The sequence below is a fragment of the Mus caroli genome, unplaced genomic scaffold (assembly GCF_978045245.1).
Source record: "Mus caroli unplaced genomic scaffold, Mus_caroli_1 scaffold_20, whole genome shotgun sequence".
In the NCBI taxonomy this organism is placed as follows: Eukaryota; Metazoa; Chordata; class Mammalia; order Rodentia; family Muridae; genus Mus; species Mus caroli.
This window is the reverse complement of record NW_028227275.1, coordinates 48,734,119-48,761,718: the sequence shown is the minus strand read 5'-3', so window position 1 is coordinate 48,761,718 and position 27,600 is coordinate 48,734,119. Positions and strand designations below refer to the sequence as shown.

Below are 27,600 nucleotides of genomic sequence, written 5' to 3'. Positions count from 1 at the left end.
CATTCTTGTACATGCAAACATCCAGTTAGTTAAAGCAACACCATTTCTTGAAGATGCTTTCATTTTTCCTCTGTATGATTTTGGCTTCTTTGTTAAAAATCAAGTGATCATAGGTGTGTGGGTTTATTTCTGGGTCTTCAATTCTATTCCATTGATCAATCTGACTGTCTTTATGCCAATACCATGTGATTTTTATTACTATTTCTCTGTAGTATAGCTTGAAATCAGTGATGGTGAGACTCTTAGAAGTTACTTTATTATACAGGATTGTTTTCACTAAACAAGATCAAGAGGATAGAAATTGGAAAAAAGTCAAAGTATGGCTATTCTCAGATGATATGATAGTATACGTAAGTGATCCCCAAAATTCTACCAGAGAACTCCTACAGCTGATAAACACCTTCAGCAAAATAGCTGGATACAAAATTAACTCAAAAAAATTAGTAGCCCTCCATTATACAAACGAGAAATGGACTAAGCAAGAAATTAGAGAAATTTGGGACATTGAGGAAACATCACTAACAATAGCCACAAATAATATAGAGTATCTTGGTTTAATTCTAACCAAGCAAATAAAAGACTTGTATAAAATGAACTTCAAGTCACTGAAGAAAGAAATTGAAGAAGATATCAGAAGATGGAAAGATCTCCCTTGCTCACAAATCAGTAGTACTAACATAGTGAAATGGCCATCTTACCCAAAGCAATCTACAGATTCAATGCAACTCCCATCAAAATTACAGCATAATTCTTTATAGATATTGAAAGGGCAATTCTAGACTTCATATGGCAAAATAAAAAACTCAGCATAGCTAGAAACAAACCTATACAATAAAAGAACTTCTGGTAATTCTGTTTTATAAATTCTTTTAAAGTTCCCATACAATTTCCCATATGTCTGCACCAATCAAGAGTCCAATAAAGCATGCAGAACATTTCTCCCTTTCCATACTAAGCCAATAGGATTTTATTCTTTGAAATTTTCACACATGTATGCAATGTATACTGATAATATCTTCCCCAACTCTCTCTCTCTCTCTCTCTCTCTCTCTCTCTCTCTCTCTCTCTCTCTCTCCCTCCAACTGCCTTTATTCCCCCAACATACCTGCCTCCCAAATGTCAAAGAAATTAAGAGACATGTCTAAGAGAAGAGGATTGTGGACACATTCCCTGTCCTTTGACTGGCTACATGTTTAAGTAAGTGAGCTGAAGAAGATTGAAGAGGAAGGGCCTGCTTCTAGAATTGGGACAAACTGGACTCCACTCCTTTGTTGCAGTCAGCCTTTGTGATTTACATAATTGATGGTTTTACCCTATTGATGGTAACAAAACAGTTCAGTGTAGCTTTCTTATTGAGAAAATCAAGGACAACCATAATGGCTTCAAATAAGTGATGGAAATGTGAATTGATGTGCTTAGACGACTCAGGATTCCAAAAGAAGACAAAAAAATGTGTAAGCTTGCACAGTGCCAATCTTTTGAATGAAAGAACATATAAGCTCTTTTGACTATCTGTGTAGATCATAGCTACCTACTTTCCCCGGTTCTCTGGTTTGAGCATCTCTTCTTGTCTTAGCAAAAGTCCTGACTGGCTAGGAAAATGATAGTGATCAAAGGGACCCTAGCCTGTCAAACTTCCCTCCATAGTGGTTTCACATAGCAGATCTGGGACTGAAAACTTTTTAATGACCTTGTCTATTCTTAGAGAGATGGAGCAAGTGTTAATATGTATTGACAATTTATAAAGAAAAGCCTCTATCACCAGGAAAGTGTAAATCAAAATTATATCAAAATTCCATCTCACTCCAGTCAAAATGCCTACCTCAAGGACTCAAACAGAAATTTCTGGCAACAATGAGATGAGCAAGGAACTCTTATACACTGCTGCTGGCAATGTAAACTAGTTCAGCCACCACAGAACTCAATATGGATGTTTCTGAAGGAAATTAAAAACAATTCCACATGTTCCATCCATACTACTTTCAGGGACATACCAAAAGAATCAAAGATTACTACAGAGATTGGCACATACCTATGTTTACCACTACACTATTCATAATAGACAAGGAAGCCACCAATAGATGAATGTATGATGGGAATGTATTATATCCACTTACAGCAGAACATTATTAAGTGAAAATAAGAATGTAATTACTTTGCTTATAAGAAAATGTACAGAACTGGATGGAGGTCATCTGTGAAACAGGCAGACCCCTAAAGAAAAGTATTTTCTGTCATATCTGGAAGCTATAAATGAGAGTAAAACAGAGGTATGGTAGGAGATTTGGAAGAGAAAAAGGGGGAGGAGATAAGAAAGGGTAATAGAGGAGGCTAATATAGAAGATTATTTACTATTGTGGAAAATCAAAATGTATCTTATACAATATGGGTATTTAATAGAGCCCCTTTGTTGAATTTTAAAAGGAATAGAGATCTGTAGACTAAATACCTTTCTAACTTTTCCACAGTGGTCATTCTTTTCTGTCTCCATAGAAGTGAGATTAAGAGCTAGTTGTTTGGCCCAGAGTGAACCTGACAATCTAAGTTTGATTCCCAGGACCCAGGGAATGGTGTAGAGAGAGTACCAATCCCCCCAAACTGTCTTCTGTCCTCCACACATGCTGTTGGCCCCTGCCATCCATATCATGTAAAATAAATAGATGAAAATTTGTCTTAGTTAGGTTAAGAAGTCCCTACACCAAGTCATTGGAAGTTTAACAGTATCCTCAAAATGGGCAGAGCTGAACTACATTCTACCCTGAGAAAAGGCATTCTTACTGTGTTAAAACTGCAGGTAAGTCCCTTTCTGGCATGCATAGAAAAAGAGAAATAATATTGAGCTCTATGAATCAGACTTCCTGCCTTGTTGCTGTTGCAGATATTTGATGATGAGAATGGGAAGGAAGAGGGTATTGCTTACCTAACTGCCCCTTTCCACCCTGCTGACTCATGGTGTGGTGTCTTTGTTTTCCATACTAAAGGCAAGTGGGGGCAAAGAGCAAAGTGATATTTAGAAGAAAGTGGCTCAGAGGGCAAATGTCAGCCTCACCTTGCAGAGCCAATTCCTACAGCATGAGATCAGCAAAGGAGGGAAGAGTTAGATTTCTGGAGACCTGACAAGCGGAAGATTTTGTCAACGTGCTTAGAGCAAAGTCCACATTTTCTGCTTCAGTTCAGTTAATTTCTGAAAGAGATTCACCAAAGCTCACTCACTCTTCCGGTTCTCACCGAGCCTGCTGTATCAGACTTTCATCTCTCAGAAGTCCATTTTTGCGAAGATTGTTGAGACAGCTTTCCAGGTAAGGATTTGTCTCAGAGTAGCAGAGATCTGTAAAATGAATGAGTCTGGAAACCAAATTAACACACAGGAACTCTAGATCATAAAATAGTTGTGTGTGATGCATAGGCAATGAGTAGATTTTAGCTGCTTTTTAAAGTATCTATCATCTATCTGTCTATCATCTATCGGTCTGTCTGTCTTACTTATTTTTATTGGGGCACATGTGCTACAGCCCACTTGTGAAGGATAGTGGACAGACAGCTCTGTAGAGTTGATTCTCTCCTACCACCTTTTTGAGGTCTTTAGAGATCAAACTTAGATCGCCAATCTTGTGCATAAGCACCTCTGACTGCTGAGCCATTGTCCCTGGCCAGGTTGTCAGCTGTGCTAGCCAAACATACAAACAAGATTCTCAATATCTATTGACATAAATGTTGATTGTTTCACTCTGACAGCACACACACACACACACACACACACACACACACACACACACACACAGCAATGTGCTTTTTAAAAGGCTATTGTTGCTTTTTAACCTTTTCTTCCTCCCAAGTGAATGATATAAAAATGATGGTACTACATGAATCCCAGAATATGTACTAAAAATGCCTGAGGGAAAAATAGCAATTTCACTTGAAGAAATACATAACATGCATGTTTTCTATAAAAGGTACTTTATCAAGTGCAATGAAAAATTCTTAGATGTTCTTTTTGTGCAAGTAAGTATAGAAATATTTGTGTGGTTTTTGGAAATGGATGACTATGGTACCTACTATACGGAAATACTACACTTCTGTGCTCATCCTTCCATTTTCATTACAGGCTAGGTAGGTTTCTCTGCACATGATGGACAAGAAGGTCATTAAGCTTAAAATGGGAAAGGAAGCAAGAATTCACACCTCAATGATTTAATTATTAATCAAATTTTATGTTCAAAGGTTGCATCTGAAGACAGCCTAATTTTGAATTTGCCTATGTTTTCTTTACAATGTGTTTTGTGTATTATTTAGGAGTGATTTTATGTCCTGTCCTGCAGTTTTTTAATGGACTTTTAATACTTTCTCCACATCTACATTCACTGTATATCATTCCTGAAGGTGTGGGGTCAATGCTTTAGAGTTTTGTATTGTATTAGCTTGTATTAAAGATTTGCTTCCCCTATACCTGAACGTTGAAATTTTATTCAACTGTGTTTTATAACTGTGTTTGTGTAACTTTATAAAGTTCTGTTTAGGGCTGTTCTGTTCTTTTACATTTCTTTCATCATACTGATGTCCATTCCTGGCATGGCAGGGTCAGCAACTCCAGAGTTCATTTATAAGTTGCTCAGTGGTACTGGCTACAGTGTGTCAGGTTTCTTGAAAAATGTCACTATAGGCAGCTTTGAATTCATCCTGCTTATTGGGATTCATGCTTGATACTTCCTCAAAATTGGTTCTCATCACATGTCTCAAAACTCAGCGATTTGACACATCAAAAATTTTAACATAAACCTACGGTGGCATCTTAGTCTCATGTAACTCTTGTAATAGCCAGTGGTACTGAGGAAGCACATGAAAGGCAATGCTGAGGTTTGGGAAGTCAAAGTGAACAGCCTGACCTCATTCTTTAGTGGTTAGGTCTGTTGAAAATGTCTAGTCTTTGACTTTCTGTAATGTAACTGCCATCTGATGAAACAGGTTTCTTTTCGGTCCCCACAAGAGAAACAACAAGCCAAGCGATGTATGGTGAGCTCTCAGCAAGTATGTGGGTAGGCCTTGAGATGAGAGCTTAGAGGAGGCACTCAAGGGGACGACTATGTCTCCATCTTGTGCCCTGCCATAATGCGCATGATTCTACCTAATACTCTGCTTCGTGAAGCATGGGGAGTATTGAAGTAATAACTGCATATGAGCCCCTGCCTGGGACAGGGGTACTGGTTACATTTACAGATGATGTTTCTTTTGCTCTTTGTTGAAACTTGATTATTTAGACGGGATGTTAGGTTCATTGTTCTGATTCCATTATGGCCACATAATGGCCTTATCTGATGTTACCTTTCTGTTAAAACATTGTTTCTCAAATTCTTAAATGTGATGGCTGGTGTTGTCAACTTGGCAGAAACTAGAACCTTGTGAAAGATAGATCTTGTAATATTCCTGTGGGGATTATCTTTATTATGATAATTAATTCTGGATGGGACCATTTCCCAGGCAGGGAATCCTGGGCTGTACATGTAGAAAAACAGCTAAGCACCGTGCATGTATTTATCCTTCTCTACTTCTTAAGAGTGGGTACATTGAGATCATTTGCTTTGCAATCCCACTGCTGTGACTTCTCTACGCTGTTAGACTGTACCTTGATCAGTGAGCCATAATAAAGCCATCTTCCTCTCAGTTAATTTTGTTGGGAAAATTTAACATAGCAACTGGAGAAGAGTCTAAGACAATGAATTACAGAAAATAGGGTAGGAAACTTTGTTTAGATCACTGACCCAGGAGGGCTGAAACAAGAATAAGAGCAAATTGATTCAGTGTCTCCCTAACTCCCACAGTGGGAAACGTATCACTACCTGAACCTAATAGTAGTCACCCAGACAACTTAGCAACGGCAATCGGCACCAGTTGTTGAAAAGTCTAGCATCATACATCCACCAAACTGTTTAGATGTCTTCACAGACAAGTGATCACAGAGACCATGCAAAATACAGCTGCTACCTCAAAGGGTACAGTAAAAGAGAATTCTTGAATCAAATATGTGTCCATAACCTGGGAATATGGATTCAGGTTACCCCAACTAACACGTTCTGACATAGAAAACATTTCATGAAGTTCTACAGTCACATTACTATAAAGGTCAGAAGTCATAGCAATCTCCAAGTATGTAGGTGGAAACATCATGTAGGCTTGGTCACAGCAAAGCGGAGACATCTCTGCTATAGGTCTCAGGTGCTATCTGATGACAATCGTAGCTTTTGGGTTAGAAGATGCTGATCAGAGCCTCCTAAGTTCATAGATACCCAAAGGTTTTCCAGACAGTTAAAACATCAAAAGAAGCCAGGCGTGGTGGCGCACGCTTTTAGTCCCAGCACTCGGGAGGCAGAGGCAGGCGGATTTCTGAGTTCGAGGCCAGCCTGGTCTACAAAGTGAGTTCTAGGACAGCCAGGGCTAGACAGAATAAACCATGTCTCCAAAAAAAAACAAAACAAAACAAAACAAAAAAACAAAACAAAACAAAAAACAAAACCAAAAACCAAAACCAAAAACAAAAACAAAAACAAAAAAGAAACAAAAAAGAAACATCAAAAGAGTCTTAGATTGGAGACAGAGGTGAGAAATGTGTGGCTGGAAGGGTTCTGAAAATAGCTAGAGATAATTTTGGCTCTGGATGTACAATACTCAGTTCTCCACAACCACAGAGTTCTGATTAGTCGTCCAGCTTTGTGGAGTACTTAATTTAGGTATGTTTTCTTGGAACTTCTGTTCACAACTAAGCAGCCTGTTCTGGACTTTTACTCCATTGATCTATTTGTTTATACTTATGCCAAGGTACTCTGTCTTGATAACATCTGCTTTTGATTAATAATAAGGCTTACACTTACATGAATTTCATCAGCAGTTGTGTCCTGTCCCACAAATGCAAATGGATCCTGGGGGGTTCATGATTGATTCGATCAATTTGTAGATAACTAACATTTTATTTTATTTTTTATTTAAATGTGTTTGTGCATGTGTCACGTGAGTGGATGCCATGAAGGGGAAAGGAAGGTGTCAGATCCTTTGCAGCCAGAGGTACAGGCCAGTGTGAGCTTATGAGTGCTGTAAACTGAATTTGGGCTCTCTGGAAGAGAAGCTTAAGTGTAGAAACTTCTCTCCTTTCCCTATCCTCACAATTAAGAATCTCAAGACTCCCCCTCTGTGCTCCACCGTGGATACTTTCAATAATGTCTTTGAATTTATTGATCTTTCTCTGTCATTGTCTAATCTGCTGCTGATCACATGCTATGTGTTTTTGTGTTAAATGTTCCATTGTTTTCATTTTCATGAGTTCTATCTTGGATAGATATATATATCCCTGGCTGTCCTGGAACTCACTTTGTAGCCTCGAACTCAGAAATATGCCTGCCTCTGCCTCTGCCTCCTGAGTGCTGGGATTAAAGGCATGCGCCACCACACCCAGCTGATCTTGGACCTTTAAAATATTTTTTATGCTAGGTTTTGTTTTTATTTATTGTTTTAGCTGGTATTCTTTCTTCTTTTCTCTTCTGTTTCTCTATCTCTGCGTCTCCTGTCTCTGTCTCAATTTCCTTCTCAGTTTCTCTGTCTGCCTCTCTCTCTCTCTCTCTCTCTCTCTCTCTCTCTCTCTCTCTCTCTCTCTCTCTCTCTCTAAAACACACACACACACACACACACACACACACACACTCACACCTCAAACTACAATCTCCATATACTCAAGTTATCACTTTCCCCAGTGACTTCACTTTGCCCTCCTATCACTGGGTTACTGAAACTGTAAACTTTAAACATAAAGCTGATGCAATTGGTTTTGGGGAACAGAGTGCAGAGCCTGATATATGCTAGACAAAGAGCTTGGCAAGGGAACCATTTTTCCAGCCTCTTGTTGTTTTCCTTTTTCCAAGATCATAATCCTATGTCATTTGGCAACTTGTATGCCAACCTTCAACACAGTCTAGAATCATCTCTAAGGGAAAACTGCCCAGATCACACTGGCTTGTGAGCATGTCTATGGTAAATAATGTTTACTATTAATTGATGAAGGAGAACACCTCTCTGTGGGCCACACTATTCCCTGGACACTGGTATTGGAATAGATAAGAAAATATGAGCCTGTTAGCAAGCCAGCAAGCAGGATTTCTCCATGGTTTCTGCTTCAAGTTCCTGCTTGAGTTTGTGCCCTGAGTTTCCTCAGCTATTGACAGTAACTTGTAATCTGAAACAAAAACAGTTCATTGCTTAAATTGCAGTTGCTTAAATTGTGATTATTTCAGGTAGAAAGATAAATCTAGATCCTATTGCTCAAAAGCAGGAAATCTTTCCCGTTTTTAAAAACCCACATAGTTGCCTTGTTTGGACTGGAGCCTGGTAGCTAATGCACTGCCAGTTTCAATGCTAATTTTTTCCAATGTACTTTCTTCTTGCCTTCACTGAGAAGTTATTTTTCTCTTTTCTAAATAACACTATTTAATTACAGAACATTGTGACATAGACCTCCTTCTCTTTCTAAATAGTTGGCTGCTATTAGACCAAAATGATGTGGTGAGTCAATATTGATTGATTGATTCATTTATTGATTGACTGATTTTAGATGATGCTCACACTCCAACATTCAGTTGAAGTAAAAGTAGAACTTGCTTATGGGAATTGGTTCTCTTTTCTTCTACTATGTGGGTCCTGGGGATCAAACTTAAATCACCAGGAATCACCTTTCTCAATGAGCTGTCTTTCAAGCCTTTACATGGTTATTTTCTAGTGTATATCATAGACTCAAGGATGAGGCTTGGAGAAATAACTATACAAGAAAACCACAGAACAATGTTGGGATGAGAATAGCAGCTGGAATGCAACAATTATAAAGGTTTCTTGTTTATATCTAAAACATGTCAAACAACCCTAAATTAAATTTACATCAAAACATCATGCAATATTAACTCACATGAGGAGAAGGAAGAGGAGGAAGAGGGACACTAGCAATAAAATAACACATTTGAGCATTGCTTATATGACCAACATTCTACTGAATATACTGTATGTTAGTTAATTCAGCCCCATAAGCACTCTGTGACCCACATGAGCTATCATCCCATCTACCTTTTATAAAATCAAGGCTCTGAGGCTAGGCAACTTCCTGAGTAACGGTATTACTGGGGATGCCAGGAGAGACACTGATGCAACAGAAACGCAAAAGACTAAGATGCACTTGTTCAGTATATGATGAATCCAAGGGCGAAAAAGGGAACTGAGAAGTCAGAGAGAGATTCCTGTGCTCCCTGAAAGTCTTGTGCTTCCTTGGAACTGGTAAGGATGTTATAGAAGGGGAGATTTGGCTATTTATACAGAACTTTTGTTTCTGTCATTAATGAGTGTCCATCTATTATTTCTTTAGGCTAAAGTGTCCTCATGATTGTTCCATTACAAGGTGCACAGATGCTACAAATGTTGGAGAAATCCTTGAGGAAGTACCTTCCTGAATCCTTAAAGGTGACTTAGAAAATGCTAAGGGAAGTAAAGAGAAAGTGTATGTGAAAGAGCTTAGCATTTATGTTTCACTATGTATGTGTATGCATGTGTGGTGTGATTGATGTGTGTGGTGTGTATACATGCATGTGTGGTTTAATTGATGTATGTGTTGTGTGTATGCATGCAGGTGTGGTGTGATTGAAGTATGTGAATATGCATACATATGTAGTGTGATTGATGTGTGTGCATATGCATGCATGTGCTGTGTGACTTATGTATGTGTGTGTATGCATGCATATATAATGTGATTGATGTGTGTAAATATGCATGCATGTGTAGTGTGATTGATGTGTGTGGTGCATATGCAAGTATGTGTGGTGTGATTAATGTGTGTGCATATGCATGCATGTGCTGTGTGACTTGTATGTGTGTATGCATGCATGTATGCTGTGATTGTGTATGTGTACATACATGCATGTGTGGTGTGCTTGATTTGTGTGGTGTGTACATGTATAAATAGAATATGTGCATGAGTCCCAAGGGTTATGTCCAGTACCTTCATTAATCACCCCCCCCACCTTATATATTGAGATAGAATCTCTTGCTGAAACTGGAGCTCAGCAATTCAGCTAGTATAGTTAGTCAGATTGTGTAGGAAATTTCCTGTCTGTGCCTCCCAAGCAATGGGATTACAAGTAGGCTGTCATAACTACTAGGCTTTTATGTGGAAAGAGGGGTTAGAACTCTGAACTCTAGTCCTCACCCTTGGGTAGTGAGTACTTTATCCACTGAGCCATCTCCCCAGACCCTATGAGATATTATTGTGAGCAAACCCGTATCTTAAAAATTTTCCCATTTAATTTACTCTTTTCTTTGCAATATATTTTCCACTATATCTGTGTCACTGGTTAAGAATATGAAGATATAGTCAGGTGTGATTATACATACCTTTAATCTGAGAACTTTGAAGTCAAGAAACAGGTAGTTCTCTGTGAGTTCAAGGCCATCATGTCATAGTGAGTTCCAGGACAGCCAGGGATACACAGTGAAGCCCTAACTCCATAAAAATGAATATGGAGATATAAATAAGTAATTCAGCATATTACAGTAGGAAAGACTGCTTGGGAGACTGGTGCTTGCCTGCAAGACTGACAGCCTCAGTTTGATCTCCAGATCCTACTTGGTGGAAGGAAAGAAGTAACTCCTAAGAGTTATCATCTGACCTCTACACACGTGCTGCGACAGACACATATCTCACCAATAGAATAAATAAATTAACTAAATGTAAGAATAAGAAGAGCTAGCTACTTCCCCATACCTCACCAGCAGTGAGTTGCAGAACCGTTATGTGCACACATGGACTTTACTCTCTGCTCCTGAAATTTTTCTGTTGCTTCTTCTCAAGAGACCCTCCTTAGCAGCCCTTGAGATTTCCTGGAGTTTTCTTCCACAGTTAACTGAAGGTACATATTAATGTTTAATTAGTTCATTTCAGAAGAATGCTTGCCATGTGAAATGTAAACCTTCTTGAATGTGTTTGGAGTTAGTAATGGGTCTCTTGCTCTGAACTTTTGGGGTTGGCTCCCATTTTTATCCCCTAAACCCATTACAACTTTTTTCTTTTTATTAGAAGTTTTTAAATTTACATTGCAAATGTTATCACTTTTCCTCATTTCCCTTCCAAAAGTTCCCTTAACCCATCACCTCTCCCCTTGCTCACTAACCCACCCACTCCTGCTTCCCTGTCCTGGCATTCCCCTACACTGGGGCACCAAGTCTTCACAATACCAAGGGCCTCTCCTCTCACTGATGTCCCATGAGGCCATCCTTGGCTACATATGTGGCTGGAGACATGGGTACCCTTTGGTTAGTGGTTTAATCCCTGGGAGATCTGGGGGTACTGGTTGGTTCATATTGTTGTTCCTCCTATGAAGCTGAAAACCTCTTCAGCTCCTCAGTCTTTCTCAAGCTCCTCCATTAGGGACCCTGCGCTCAGTCCAATGGATGGCTGTGAGCATCCACTTCTGCATTTGTCAGGCACTGGCAGAGCCTCTCAGGAAATAGCTATATCATGCTCCTGTCAGTAAGCACTTGTTGGCATCAATAGTGTTTTGAGTTTAGAAACTGTATATGGGATGGATCCCCAGGAGGGACAGTCACTGGATGGCCTTTCCTTCAGTTTCTGCCCCAAACTTTGTTTCTGTATTTCTTCCAATGGGTATTTTGTTCCCCCTTCTAAGAAGGACTGAAGTATCCACACTGTGGTCTTCCTTCTTCTTGAGCTTCATGTGGTCTGTGAATTGTATCTTGGGTATTCCAAACTTCTGGGATAATATCCATTTATCAGTGAGTACATACCATGTGCGTTCTTTTATGATTGTGTTACCTCACTCAGGATAATATTTTCTAGTTCAATCTATTTGCCTAAGAACTTCATGAATTCATTATTTTTAATAGCTGAGTAGTATTGCATTGTGTAAATGTACCACATTTCCTGTATCTGTTCCTCTGTTGAGGAATCTGGGTTTTTTCCATCCCCTGGCTATTATAAATAAGGCTGCTATGAACATAGTGGAGCATGTGTCCTTATTAGATGTTGTAACATATTTTGGGTATATGACCAGGAGTGGTATTTCTGGTTCCTCGGGTAGTACTATGTCCAATTTTTGAGGAACTTCCAAACTGATTTACAGAGTGGTTGTACCAGGTTTCAATCCCACCAGCAATGAAGGAGTGTTTCTCTTTCTCCACATCCTCCCCAACATCTGCTGTCACCTGAGTTTTTGATCTTAGCCATTCTGACTGGTGTGAGGTGGTATCTCAGGGTTGTTTTGACTTACATTTCCCTGATGACTAAGGATGTTTAGGTGCTTCTTAGCCATTTGATATCCCTTGGTTGAGAATTCTTTGTTTAGCTCTGTGCCCCATTTTTAATAGGGTTATTTGATTCTCTGAAGTCAAACTTCTTGACTTCTTTGTATATATTGGATATTAGCCCTCTATCAGATGTAGAATTGATAAAGATCTTTTCCCAATCTGTTGGTTATTGTTTTGACTTATTGATGGTGTCCTTTGCCTTACAGAAGCTTTGCAATTTTATGAGGTCCCATTTGTCAATGAGAAAATATTAGACAAATTCCAACACCCTTTCATGATAAAAGTCTTAGAAAAATCAGTAATTCAAGGCCCATACCTAAACATAGTAAAAGCAGTATACAGCAAACCAGTCACCAACATCAAACCAAATGGAGAGAAACTTGAATCAATCCCACTAAAATCAGGGACTACACAAGGTTACCCACTCTCTCCCTACCTGTTTATAGTACTCAAAGTCCTAGGCAGAAAAATTAGACTACAAAAGGAGGTCAAGGGGATACAAATTGGAAAGGAAGAAATCAAAATATCACTATTTGCAGATGATATGATAGTATACTTAAGTGACCCAAAAAATTCCATCAGAGAACTCCTAAACCTGATAAACAACTTCAGCAAAGTGGCTGGATATAAAATTAACTCAAACAAATCAGTGGCCTTCCTCAACTCAAAGGATAAACAGACTGAGAAAGAAATTAGGGAGACAACACCCTCCACAATAGTCAAAAATAATATAAAATATCTTGATGTGACTTTAAGTAAGCAAGTGAAAGATCTGTATGACAAGAACTTCAAGTCTCTGAAGAAAGAAATCAAAGAAGATCTCAGAAGATGGAAAGATCTCCCATGCTCATGCACTGGCAGGATTAATATAGTAAAATTGGCCATCTTGCCGAAAGCAATCTACAGATTCAATACAATCCCCATCAAAATTCCCCAAGTTAATTCTTCATAGAGTTAGAAAGAGCAATTTGCAAATTCATTTAGAATAACAAAAAACCCAGGATAGCAAAAACTATTCTCAGCAATATCAGAACTTCTGGTGGAATCACCATCCCTGGCCTCAAGTTGTACTACAAAGCAATAGAGATAAAAACTGCATGGTATTGGTACAGAGACAGGCAGGAAGATCAATGGAATAGAATTGAAGACCCAGAAATGAACCCACACACCTATGGTCACTTGATCTTTGACAGAGGAGCTAAAACCTTCCAGTGGAAAAAAGACAATATTTTCAACAAATGGTGCTGGCTCAACTGGAAGTTAGTATGTAGAAGAATGGAAATTGATTCATTCTTATCTCCTTATACAAGGCTCAAGTCCAAATGGATCAAGGGCCTCCACATAAAACCAGGTACACTGAAACTAATAGAAAAGAAAGTGGGAAAAGAGCCACGAGCACATGGGCAGAGGAGACAATTTCCTGAACAGTACACAAATAGCTTATGCTCTAAGATCAAGAATTGAAAAAACGGGACCTCATTACAACTTATTAAATACCCTAGAGTTGACCAAGACAGATGGATAGCTATAAATGCTTACATTTCTCTATTGGTGAGTTAAGGTCATTGATTGTTTTTTGTTTGTTTGTTTTTAATATTTATACTGTTCAATTTTTTAATGTTGTTTTTTTTTAATCTTTTAATCTGTTTTTTTTTACACTCTAGATTTTATTCCCCTTGATGTCCACCCTCTGACTGTTCCACATCCCATATCTCCTCCCCACCCTGTCTCCACATGGATGTCCCCACCCCTCCATCCCCCACCCCACCAGACCTCTAAACTCTCTGGGGCCTCCAGTCTCTTGAGGGTTAGGTGCATCTTCTCTGACTGAACCAAGACCCAGTAGTCCTCTGCTCCATATGTGTTGGGAGCCTCATATCAGCTGGTGTTTGCTGCCAGGTTGGTGGTCCAGTGTCTAAGAGATCTCCGGGTTTCAAGTTAATTGAGACTGCTGGTCCTCCTACAGGGTCGCGCTCCTCCTCAGCTTCTTTCAGCTTCTCCCTAATTCAACCACAGGGGTCAGCAACTTCTGCCGATTGTTTGGGTGCAAATATCTTCATCTTCAGCTGATACCTGAGTCTTTTGGAGGGCAGTCATAATAGGTCCCTTTTTGTGAGTACTCCATAGCTTCAGGAATGGTGGCAGGCCTTGCAGTCTCCTCTTGAGCTGGATCCCACTTTGGGCCTGTCGCTGGACCTTCTTTTCCTCAGGCTCTTCTCCATTTTTGCCCCTGAAGTTCTTTCAGACAGGATCAATTGTAACTCAGAGTTTCGATTTGGCATGGCAGGCCTCTCCCTCACTTGATGCCCTGTCTTTTTGCTGGAGGCAGGCTTTACAAGTTCCCTCTCTCCACTGTTGGGCCTTTCATAAATTTTTTTAATGAAATGAAGTTCACTCCAGTGAAGCTTCAGTATAACTGTGTGTTTTCTGTGTATGTACATGTGTGTATTTGTGTGTGTGATGTAGGTATGTGTGTATTTGCATGTATATGCTTGTGTGAATATTTATATATGTGTAAGATAGTTCAAGTGTATTTCATTTGTATGTACATTTCTGTGTGCTTGTGCCCATGTATGTGTGTGAACATATGGATGTTTGCTTTTGTGTGCATGCATGTATATGCTTTAGAGAAAGCATATTTCCAGATTTGTGCTACTCTATAAGACAGGTTTCCTATAAAATGCATCAATCTAACATGAAATGAATGAATTCAATTCTCTCCTTCTCTAGCAGATTGGCCACTATCTTTTTATAAAGAAAAATATTAACATTCCTTTAATTGTAGGTTGCTTTTTAAATTTTTTATTTACTAACAATAAACTAATGAGAGAACCAATCTTGTTACCTACCACCCAAATAAATCTGTGCTAAATCAAACTAAAACCAAAACTTCCCATTTTTGAAAAGCCCACTGATATTAGCCAAGACCCTTGGCAATCCATAGAAGTCAGGAAACCTCCCAGAGAGAAAGCATATTTTTCTTGGAAATTATATCATTTGACATTCTTTGTACAACTAACTTGAGCTATTTTTATGTTAAACAAATATTTTCAGAAATTATGAAGGCTAAATACATTTTATATGCTTTGTTATATAGAATTATAAAATATAAAATTCTCCATTCCTTGTGTTAAAAGTGAATGTCAAACATTTAACTCTGGGTGTTTCTCAGTAGTTTTGGTGACAAGGTGATTTTTTTTCAACTTCCCAGATTTCATAAGGGAATGCTTCATTCTTTAGTCTCTTAACTGTCACATACACTTTCTCTTAATGGAAGTTTGGAGTTTCCACAAAGAAAGTTGTTCTTGAAAATCGTTCATTTTATTTGTCTGAATAGTTTACTACATATGTTATGATTCATATTGGAAGACAAGACTTCTATCAATTGAAGCTAAAAAAAAAATAGTGTGTGAGGTGAGGTTGTTTGGTCTGGACTCTTCCTTAGCTCCTCGTCATTACCAACTGTCATAATTTCATAGGAACAACTTCTGTCCTGATTACAAAAGGTAAATTTCCATTCCTCTCAACAAGAAAACCATCTCACCTCCTTGCAGGTTTATGGGACCGTCTATCACATGATCCATGGAAACCCATTCAACCTAAAAGCCCTAGTTGACAAGTGGCCTGATTTTAACACAGTGGTTGTCCGCCCTCAAGAACAGGTAAAGTGACTGGTGTGGAACAGATACACTTTTATGGTAACTCATGTAGAATCTAACAAAACCTATCCTGTGTTATATTTAGGAATATACATGTATATAAATAAACATGTATATATAATAAAAATAATAAAAAGAAGAGCTCATGAATTTGAAAAGAAGAAGTATATGGGAGGATTTGGAAGGAGGAAAGGGAAGGGAGTAATGTAATTATAATCCCCCAAACAGGATTGACTCCATAGAAGCCAAGAGTGTAAGATTATACTGGTAGTTTCTAGAGACTGAGGTGCTGCTAGAAATTGGGATAATACTTGTGAAAAATTACTAAATTACATTTAACGAGAAAGAATAAGTTAAAGAGAGCTATTGTACAGCATTTTTGACTGGTTACATTTTATTCTGAAGTATTTACATCAAAAGTTCCACAATGGTATATTGTAATTAGATAGGCTAATACATGTCACAACGTATAAACACACATAGCCATATGTTCCACAATGGCATTTCAATTTACGGTGGACCAAATGTATGGCAATAGCCCAATCCAAAACTATTGCCTAGAATGGGATGATAGCTTCATAGATAAAGTGCTTGCTACAAAAGCATGAATACCAGAGTTTGAGCCTCAGAACCCACTCAGAAAACGCAGGTGTGGGGACGTATGCTTATAACCCTAGTGCTAGGGAGACAAAGCAGGTGATTGGGCTTACTAACCAGCCCCATAACTTGCTAGGCATTTCCTAGGCCAATGATAGACCCCAGGGGGAAAAACATGGAAGGACACCCAAGGCTTTCATGCTTTCATTTATCTTCCATATGTAACTACAAACATATACAACACACACACAATCTCTCTCTCTCTCTCTCTCTCTCTCTCTCTCTCTCTCTCTCTCTCTCTCTCTCTCTCTCTCTCTCCCTCTCTCCCTCTCTCCCTCCTTCCCTCCTCCCTCCCTCCCTCCCTCCCTCCCTCCCTCCCTTCTAACAGCATTGTAACCATTTTGGTTTGTATAATCATAATCTATGATGCTCATCATACAAAAGCATCTAGTATTTCCCTTCTCAGAACACCTTGCTACTCTAAATGTCTGTCTATACTTTGATCTTGCAATAATATCTACCATCTCAATGTCTGTGCTCTTGATTAAAAATGCTAATGTAATACATTTACAGCAGATAATATTATTGTGGAATGTTCTAACCTAATTTGAATATTTAGATCTTTGATCTTGTTCTCACAATTTAAATGATTCAAAAATAATAAGATTATACTAATAAAAGAAGCTATCTTTTATTATAATTACAATACAGAGAAGCAGAGATGGCACAGGGCTTGAGAACACTGACATTTTCAGAGAATCTGATTTCATTCTTAGCATACACATGGTGGCTCACAACATGTGTAACTGCAGTTCCAGAAAATGCAATGCTCTCTTCTAGCCTCCCTGATATCAAGCATGTATGAAGTGCACAGACACTCATGCAAACAAAGCACCCATACACATAAAATAATAAAATAAAATAAACCTTAAAAATGTAAAGTATAATGGGACTAGCATTAGTCATAAATGATAAACAATGTGTGTTCTCTCTACTTTCTCTGTGACAACAGGAGATGACAGATGACCTTGATTTCTACATCAATACTTACCAGGTCTACTCCAAAGACCCCCAGAACTGTCAGGAATTCCTGGAGTCCTCAGAAGTCATTAACTGGAAACAGCATTTGCAGATTCAAAGTATAAGCAATGGGAAATGGAACTTTTCCCTTCTGTGTCTTGTCTCCCAAGGTTTCTGTGCTTCCCCCAAGTTCTGTGTCCTCAGACAGATGTGCATCACCGTTTTTACTTGTAAAAAGTAAACTACTAAACAGGGCTTTTCAAAGGAAGAGAACCTATAGAATACATATATATTTATATATAACAAAAGGAGATTTATTAGCTTGGTTTACATGAAAGGGACTCTGTAATACAATAATGGATTTCTGCACTTGGAAAAGCAGAGAACTCAGTAGCTACCCAATCCACAAAACTGCGTACTTTGACAATTGCAATTCAGTGCTGATATATTGGAAGTTTTCTGGAGAGCCATAGTTACTGTGCTCAATTTGGAAGGCTGAAGAGGCCAAGTCTGATGTCAGCAAAGGACAATAGCCACAATGGTAGACAGTAGACAATAGGGAGGCATTGCTTTTCCCTGAGACCATTCTTCATCTGGCTACCCATAAAGGTGCGAATCACTTTGAGAACTAGTCTTCCTCCCTACATTAATACTCTTCCAGACTCTTCGAGAGGCATATCTTTTAGATGGTTCTAAATTTTGTCAAGTTGACAGCAGAGGCACACCATCACAATAATTCCTATTCCCAGAAATGTGTGTCCTATTTTATAGATGTATCCAGCATCCTTAGAAAAAGTGGGTGCAGCAGCATAGCTTTACCTTAGGAATCCCATGTCAGTAGTGAGATTGACAGTTTGTCGTGTCAAAGGGCACTTCTCAGGACACCAATGGCAACAGGACTGGTGATATGCATGCTCTTAGTGTCAGACTTCCTAAGTTGGTATCTATCTGTTCCTCTCTATCTGATCCTTATGCCTTGCCCTCTCTGAGACTGTGTCATTGTATGTAAATATCAGAGTAATAACAGTCCCAAATAACAAGGATAGGAAGTGCTTAACCTAAAGCTGGGTGTCCAGATTGCCCTAATTGTCAACTTGGTAAAAGCCAAAGTCACCTGGGAAAAGTTGCCTAATTTGGGTAATTGCCAAGCTCAGATTGTAGGGCATTGTTTTAATTGTTAGTTAATGGAAGAGTGCCCAGGCCACTATGGGTAGTACTAACCCTAGACAAGTGATCTTGGAGGGTATAAGGAACTAATTGAATGTGAACATATGAAAGAGCTAGAGAATAAGCCAACAAGCAGTTCTGTGGTTCCTGCCTTCAGTTTCTGTCCTGACTTCCTGCAGTGATGGATTGTGACCTGAAAATATAAGCCAAATAAACCCTTTGACCTGAATTGAGTTTCATTATAGTATGTATAAAAGTAACGGTATGAAACTAGAACAGGGGGATAGGTCAGTTAATATTTGCTGTAATAGAAAACTCATACTAAGGTGAAGCAGCAATTCACTCTGGGCATTGTGGGAAGTTACTTAATGTTCTCTAGTATATTTGTTCATGTATAATATGTTGATTGGATGACTCTTTACTTGTTGCTTCACCATAGTCTCATTCACATGTCTAGAGGTTGGTTCTGGCTGTCATTTAGTGTCAGCTCTTTTTTGTGATGATGGCATAATGTGTCTCTAGCCAGCTAGCCTAGGCTAGTTTAAATAAAGCTAGTCTTAAGATAATAGGATCAAAAAGAGAAAGGCCCAAGTTCTAACACTGTTAAGCCTCTCCTTGCATAAGTCTATTATCCCCATTGGTCATATGAGATATAGAAGGAGAGTATGCCAGAAAACATATACCAGGAACTATGGCTAAATTCTGAATCATTGCTTCAATAATATGTCACATTAGGGACATAACTCAGAAGATGATAGCTACCATATTTTAAAACTGAACCTCTTTGATTTTTCAAAACTACACAATTATGTAGCTAAAAAAAAACCCCAAAAACCAAAAAACAAACAAACAAACAAAAACCTTCATTCCAGCCTTTGTCTGCTCACAAAATGACTGTGAATTGGTTCATTCCCTTTTGTGTTTTCAGTTTTATAAGATAGGGGGCATTATGTCAGCCATGACTATATATGGTTATTCTCACTGCAGCAGGAACAACATGGTCACAATCAAGATTTTATCTTAAATCTTACACTTCTACCCCATTAGAGAGCTCGCTGAATGTGCCAACCATTGCATCTCTCCTTATCAGCTCACTATGTGTTTCCATGTAACCTCATCTAGGTTCCCAGTCCCACCTGAATAAGACGATACAAAATCTTGCAAGCATCCAATCTTTCCAAATCAAACACTCAGAAAACATCCTCTATGTATCATCAGAGACAATCAAGAAACTGTTCCCTTCCCTGCTGGACACAAAGAATTTATCGACAGGAAGTGGCAAGCCCAAGGCCATGTGAGTTTGAAGAGACCTGCGGTATCCTTCTTAGATCTTTCTCCTACAATCTCACTTCCTGACCCTAATTTTATTTTAGTCTTTGCTGTCCACACTAGTAGGTGGCCCCCATCCATGCTCATGTGAGCAACTTTAATTAAATTCAGTTGCCCACACTACACACACACACACACAAACACACACACACACACACACACACACACACACACACACACGAAAGAAATGAAAGGAGAGAAACTTTTTGTAAAGAGGTCCAATGGGGGGAGGAGTAGAATGAAGGTAATTAAGAGTGTGTAAGAACCAACAAATCACACACACATATACATGAAATAATAAACTTTTTGAAAGGTGCAATTATAATTATAAGTGTCAGCAAGACAGTTTATCAGGTAAAGGCTTTGATGAACAAGGTTGAATATCTAAGTTACTAATTTCAATCCCTGGGACCAATATGGTGAAAAAACAGAACCATCTCCCACACGTGCTTTGATCCCCAGTATGTCTATTCCATACTCTCATACTCACTCACAATCATTAAAGAAGGGAAATGAAAATTGATCAGAATAATTTATAAAAGAATTAGTTAGACCACATTCCTCTGTTTACATCATTATGTGAGTAAAGTCCCCTTTCCACTGTTCTGACCTTTATTATTCTCTCTCATTTCTTCCAACAACACTGGCCTTTCTGTCCCTCTAGCATAAGCCTATCTATTCCAGGACTTTGCATTTGTCACTTCCAGTGCCCTGTCCCTCAAGATAATAGGGGTAAAAAGACATATACCCTTCTACTCACAGATTTTGCTTTTTCTTCCTGGGCCCTCTATAGTGATCAAGACAAGTTTAAACTTTCATCCTTGGATGTTGCCCATGCTGCCTTGGTGAATAAATTCTGGCTTTTTGGTGGCAATGAGAGGAGTCAGAGATTCATTGAACGCTGCATAAAGAACTTCCCAAGTTCCTGTGTCCTGGGGCCTGAGGGAACCCCTGCATCTTGGACTCTAATGGACCAAACTGGAGAGATGCGAATGGGAGGTACCATGCCTGAGTACCGGCTCCAAGGTCTTGTCTCCTTTGTTGTCTATTCACAAAACCAGATTATGACAAAGCGTGGCTATCCTGTTTATTCTCACACGGAGAAAAGTAATACTGCTATGCAAAAAATGAGTTACACACTGCAGCATCTCCGCATGCCCTGTGCCTGGAACCAATGGAAGTGCATGCCTATGTGAAACTGGACTCAAACAGAAGCTGGTGTTGGGTGGGCCCAGAGATGTAACTGGTGGTGGAAAAAGAGTGAAGATTACTGAAAAGATAGAATAAATGGCAACTAGCTGCAAAAGAGAGTTTCTGTCTGTGCTCTGGGGAAGCAGTGTGAATGGCCAACAGATCTGCCAAAGCTCCCTTTTGTCAGATTGCTCCTAGACTTCCCTTAAGTTCCTGAGTTTGAATCAGGCCTATGTCCTTCAGTAGTGAACTCGTGTAATTTAGCCCCTTCACATTTCCAGGATCTATGAGATACTCCTTTATCAACTGCACATGGCTCCAAATGGCTCCTCCTAGAAGCCATAGTGCAAAACTTGTAGACTACTGCTACTCTTGCTAGTGATAGGCAGAGAATGTTTTCTGGCTACTGTGCCTATTCCTCTCTGTCTATTGCCTTTCCCTTGGTGACCAGCAAGTACATTCTCCTTGTCAGGTCTTTAGAAAGTAGCTGTTCCTATGTTGGGTGTTTCATATATTATATATGGACCATATAGTTTATCAAATTAAACATAATATATATAAAACAGCAAAGGAAGACACTAAAGAACAGCCCAATTTTGGTTTTCCAGTACCTTCTTTGCCCTGAGAAAATGATGCAATGTAGCTTTTAAAGGCTTGGCTTTCCAACCTATTGCCACCCTAAAAGAGTAAATAGAGTCTGTGTTGATTTCACAAGCATAAGCTAACTTGTTTATGCTAAGGAGAGCAAGGGGTGAGTTATGGAAAGTACAGTATGGGTGTATCAAGGTAGGAGCTGAGGGCAAAGAAGCCAAGCTTGAACATTTATTGTCTCATCTCTTCTTGCCACATTACTTCTGATGTTTGAAGTCTATCAAACACAGAGATTTATGTCATGGGAAGGTGTGTTGTTGGTTGATATCTTAGTTATGATTTTATTGCTGTGAAGAGACACCTTGAATGCTTATAAAGAAAAAGATTTAACTGGATCTGGCTTATAGTTTCAGAGGTTCAGTCTATTATCATCATGGTGGGAAGGCTTTTTTGTCCAAAACAGAAGTCACATTTACCAGATTCATCTCCAGTGAACTGACTGAGTATACTGAATTCCATCTTAAATGTTACATCAATAATGCCCTAAATTTAAAGGGGAACTAGTAAAGCTCATTACCCTGATTTGCACACTATTTATATCTTAATTTTATATCTTCATATATGTCTATAGCATCCAACCAAAGCTGTTGTATACATAACATTGTCACAGCTGACACTGGCTGGCATTATGAAGAACCCACAACACACACTATAATATTAGTTATGCATTATCAATAACTCTTATAGAAAGGTCTGGAGGCATGTTTTAGACGACCTTTATTTTGCTGATAGATAACATAAGGTGATGGATAACATATTTAAGCCCCTTATTTAAGGGACTTAAATAAGGAGCCAATTTCTCCAAGGAAGCAAGAGTCTGTGTATAAACTGGTGTGAAAGCAGCTGTTCTCAGAACCCTAGATTCATGCCAAAAGCCATAAATTTTCTTCAGGATTGGCTTTACTGTTTGTGTGTTGCTGAAAAGCAGCATTTATCCACTGCTTATTCTAGGCATTCATTTTTAAAGTAACTGCTCTACTATGCAACCGCTTGCACCAAGCTTTGGAAGTGGAGACAATAATTAAGTGAAATTAAAAAAATCAACCCAAATTTATTAATATTGTTTAAGTTGAATAACACCCTGATTAGATCTAAAGTTTGGCTCTGTCTGGCAGTCTGCATAATTCTGAATTAATTTCCCAATTTCTTTGTTAACAAATTACTTAATGTAAAAATGAACACAGTGACTAATCAATTTTATGGGGTTTTAGAGGATTAAATGACTAACTACACATGATTCACCTAGCACATAACATAGAAATGCAAGCTATGAGACTTAAAGCTCTTATTTAGGCTGGGGTATATGGCTCTGCGAGTATGTGGCTTTGAAAGTAAGAGGACCTAGAATCAAATCCCCAGCAAGTCAGTAAAAGCTGGGCATGGCTATGTATATCAGAAACCATAGCATTGGGGGAAGAATGAGGAGAAATAAACTCACTGTCAGCCATCTGTAACCAAATCAGTTACATTCTGGTTTATTGAGAGACCATGTCTCAAGAAATAAAGTGGAGGGGGCTGGAGAGATGGCTCAGTGGGTAAGAGCATTGGCTTCTCTTCCAGAGGTCCTGAGTTCAATTCCCAGCAACCGCACTGTGGCTCACAACCATCTGTAATGGGATCTGATGGCCTCTCCTGGTGTGTCTGAAGACAGTGACAGTGTACATAAAAATAAATAAATCCATGCATACATATAATAAATAAATAGTTCTTTTCAAAAAAAGAAATATAGTGGAAAGCAAAAGAGAGTGGGTGTGCACACACAATGCATGCACACACACACTCACACACATGCATATACACACACATAGTTACACACACACTCATGAACACACTCATACACATACTAACACACACACTCACATAGGCAGGTGACCTTGAATGAGTCACTCCCTACCCCTGTGACTTACTTAAATACAAAATTAATGAGTTGGGGAGTCATTCTTATGGTCTGAACTTCATGAACAGGCTTTCTAAGTGTCCAGGAGGGAAAAGCTGTCTCCAGGATTATGGTTACAACATTGTCTTAGGGCTTTACTGCTATAAACAGACACTATGACCAAGGCAACTCTTATAAGGACAGCATTTAAATGGGACTGGCTTACAAGTTCAGAGGTTCAGTCCATTATCATCAAGGTGGGAACATGGCAGCATCCAGGCAGGCATGGTGCAGGAGGAGCAGAGAGTTCTACATCTTCATCTGAAGGCTATTAGCAGAATACTGGCTTCTAGGCAGCCAGGAAGAGACTCTTAAAGCATAACAATGATACTATTGATTTCTCTGCAAGTTCTTTGGCATCCTAAGGGATTTTCCTCTGATTTTCTTTCACTGTAGCTACTTTATCATCCCATCCTTCACTTCATCCACACTAATTTCCTTGATATATCTTTATAATTCCAAGCAAGATCCTGCCTCAGGGTCTTTGTACTTCCTGTCTCTCTTTGTGCCATACTTCCTACCTCCATTTAGCTTTCCTCTTTGTCCTTGCTTGAACAGCTTATAAAATAGTCACTCTCCCTGTGTATCATCCATCCTTCCCAGTATTAATCTCCCTCTGCCTCTCCTTTTAAATTGATAAGAAATTCACAGAAAGATTTCAAAATAACTGACACTTAGAACATCCGCTGTAGTGTCCAGCTATCATATCTACATGGTTTAAGGCACATTCAGTTAGCCTCACAGGAGAATTGTAGCAGCTAATTAGCAACACTTCCGAAACCTCCTTTTTTTTTTTTTTTTTTTTTTTTTTTTTTTTTTTTTTTTTAGTACCTGGGAATCACTAATCTCCTTGTCTCTGTATGTTTACCCATTCTATGTATGAAATAATAGTAAAACCTGTCACCTTTTATTCTGGCTATTTTGACTTAAATTGTATATTAAACCATGCCCTTGTCTTTTGGCTAAGATCAAACATAACAACATTTTGAGGTTCCCGGGCAGTGAAGCACGCATAGGCATGTCACACATGTTTTGTAGCTGAGCAGCACCATACTGTTTAGGTGTGGCACATTATGGTTTATGTGTTATCAGATGATAATACGTGGACTTCTCATGCCTTTTTGAGAGAGTGAATAATCATGATCATCACATAGAAACTTAATTTGAATTATTTTTTTAAATCATTGGTGTTTTGCTAATAGGCATACCTTTATGTTACTTGGTCTTTTTCCATTTCTTTTAATACTCTTTCTTTGTTTTGTATGTTTGTTGATTTGGTTATTATGGGCTATGGGAAATTTCTCTTCTGCTCCAGTTGATTTGGTGTTCTCTGTTTTTTGTTTTTTTATTTTATTTTTTATTTTAATAGGCACCTTCTTCTTTAGGTTAGGAAATTTTTCTTCTATAATTTTATTGAAAATATTTTCTGTGCCTTTCACCTGGGTTTCTTCTCCTTTCTCTATTCCTTTATTTGTAGTTCTGCTTTATTCAATGTTCCAGGTTTCCTAGATGTTTTGTACCTGGCATTTTTTAGATTTAACATTTTCCTTTACCTTGTTTTCAGTGCCTGAGATTCTCTCTTCCATGTCTTGTATTCTGTTGGTGTGGATTGCCTTAACATGTTTGTTTGTTTTTTTTAATTTTCAGTTTTCTCTCAGTTTTCTTTGTTAATCCTATTTTGTCTTTCATGTCTTGAGTAGTTTTCTTTATTTCATTCCACTGTTCATGATTTCATAAATGAATTTATTCATATCCTCTTTAAAGTCATTGAGTGTATTCTTTTTTATGATTAGATATTTCCTTTGTTTACATTTCAAATGTTATCCCCTTTCTTTGTTTCCCCTCTGTATTAGTTAGGGTTCTCTAGAGTCACAGAACTTATGGATAGTCTCTATATAGTAAAGGAATTTATTGATGACTTACAGTCTGCAGTCCAATTCCCAACCATGGTTCAGTAGTAGCTGTGAATGGAAGTCCAAGGATCTAGCAGTTACTCAGTCCTACACGGCAAGCAGGCGAGGGAGCAAGAGCAAGACTCCCTTCTTCCAATGTCCTTATATTGTCTCCAGCAGAAGGTGTAGTCCACATTAAAGGTGTGTTCCACCACACCTTTTAATCCCAGATGAAAAGTGTAGCTCAGATTAAAGGTGTGTTCCACCACACCTTTAATCCCAGATGACCTTGAACTCAGAGATTTAATCTTCTGGAATCTATAGCCACTATGCCTCAAGTTCTCCATACCAAGATCCAGATCAGAAACTTCTATCTCCAAGCCTCCAGATAAAGGTCACTGGTGAGCCTTCCAATTCTGGATTGTAGTTCATTCCAAATATAGTCAAGTTGACAACCAGGAATAGCCACTACACCCTCTGAAATCCCCCTATCCCATCCCGCTTCTACCTGCAAACTAACCCACTTATTCCCACTTCCTGTCCTGGCACCAAGCCTTCACAAGACCAAGGGCCACTCCTCTCGCTGATGTCCCACAAGACCATCCTCTGCTACATATGTGACTGGAACCATGGGTTGCTCCATGTGTACTCTTTGGTGGGTGGTTTAGTCCCTGGGAGCTCTGGGTGTACTGGTTGGTTCATATTGTTGTTCCTGCTATGGGGCTGCAAACTCCTTCAACTCTTTGGGTCCTTTCTCTAGCTCCTCCATTAGGGACCCTGTGCTCAGTCCAGTGAGCATCCACTTCTGTATTTGTCAGGCACTGACCCACTTGGGGGACCACTATATCAGGTCCCTCTCAGCAAGCACTTGTTGGCATCCACAATAGTGTCTGTGTTTGGTAATGGTATATGGGATGGATTCCCAAGTGGGGCAGTCTCTGGATGGCCTTTCCTTCAGTCTCTGCTCCACACTTTGTCTCCACATTTCCTCTTGTGAGTATTTTGTTTACCCTTCTAAAAAGTACTGAAGCATCCACATTTTGGTCTTCCTTCTACTTAGGCTTCATATGGTCTGTGAATTGAACCCTGGGTGTTCTAAACTTTTGGGCTAATATCCATTTATCAGTGAATGCATACTATGTGTATTCTTTTGTGATTGGGTTACCTCATTCAAAATGATATCCTCCAGATCCATCCATTTGTGTAAGAATTTCATAAACTCATTGTTTTTAATAGCTGAGTATTACCCCATTGTGTAAATGTACCACATCTTCTGTATCCATTCCTCTGTTGAGGGACATCTGGGTTGCTTCCATCTTCTGGCTATTATAAATATGACTGCTATGAATATAGTGGAGCACATGTACTTTTACATGTTGAAGCATCTTCTGGGTATATGCCTAGGGGTATAGCTGAGACCTCAGGTAGTAATATAACCTTGAGTGTATTCTTAATAGCTATTTCGAAGTCCTTGTCTTCTACTTCAGGGCTTTGTGCTTATTGTATTTCCCAGGGCCTACTTACTGTAGTGGAGTTGCTGTGCTACAGTGGAGACATATTGTCCCCACTGTTATTGACTGTTTTTGTTGTTGTTATTTATTTACACTCCAGATTTTATTCCCTGCCCCCTGTCCACCCTCCAACTGTTCCATGTACCTCCTCCCCAACTCCCTATCTCCACAAGGATGTCCCCAACGCCACACTCCCTACCCCACAAGAACTCTAAACTACCTGGGCCTCCAGTCTCTTGAGGGTCAGGTGCATCATCTCTGACTGAACCTAGACCTGGCAGTCTTCTGCTGTATATGTGTTGGGGCCT

The 27,600-nt window shown here is 39.0% G+C and overlaps 1 protein-coding gene across 2 annotated transcripts; it reads left to right on the top strand.

Annotated features, from left to right (window-relative positions):
- The first annotated feature begins 3,053 nt into the window (after nucleotides 1-3,053).
- On the top strand, nucleotides 3,054-21,417 carry LOC110285861 (glycine N-acyltransferase). Of its 2 annotated transcripts, XM_021152322.2 has the most exons (6): nucleotides 3,060-3,299; nucleotides 9,389-9,483; nucleotides 15,894-16,001; nucleotides 17,608-17,734; nucleotides 19,905-20,076; nucleotides 20,905-21,417. In XM_021152322.2, the coding sequence occupies exons 2-6, from the start codon at nucleotides 9,403-9,405 to the stop codon at nucleotides 21,305-21,307; spliced, it is 891 nt and encodes a 296-aa protein (XP_021007981.1). In that variant the 5' UTR covers nucleotides 3,060-3,299; nucleotides 9,389-9,402; the 3' UTR covers nucleotides 21,308-21,417. The 2 variants fall into 2 exon arrangements, with proteins under 2 accessions (XP_085689934.1, XP_021007981.1); XM_085833808.1 differs by lacking the exon at nucleotides 9,389-9,483 and having other exon boundaries at nucleotides 3,054-3,299.
- The last annotated feature ends 6,183 nt before the right edge of the window (nucleotides 21,418-27,600 follow it).

Excerpts from the sequence above, each read along its gene's own strand:
- LOC110285861 (XM_021152322.2), top strand. The coding sequence starts at position 9,403 with ATGATTGTTCCATTACAAGGTGCACAGATGCTACAAATGTTGGAGAAA. Across the intron at positions 9,484-15,893 it reads ACCTTCCTGAATCCTTAAAG|GTTTATGGGACCGTCTATCA; the intron begins GTGACTTAGAAA and ends ACCTCCTTGCAG. Across the intron at positions 17,735-19,904 it reads ACAGCATTTGCAGATTCAAA|GTTCCCAGTCCCACCTGAAT; the intron begins GTATAAGCAATG and ends AACCTCATCTAG.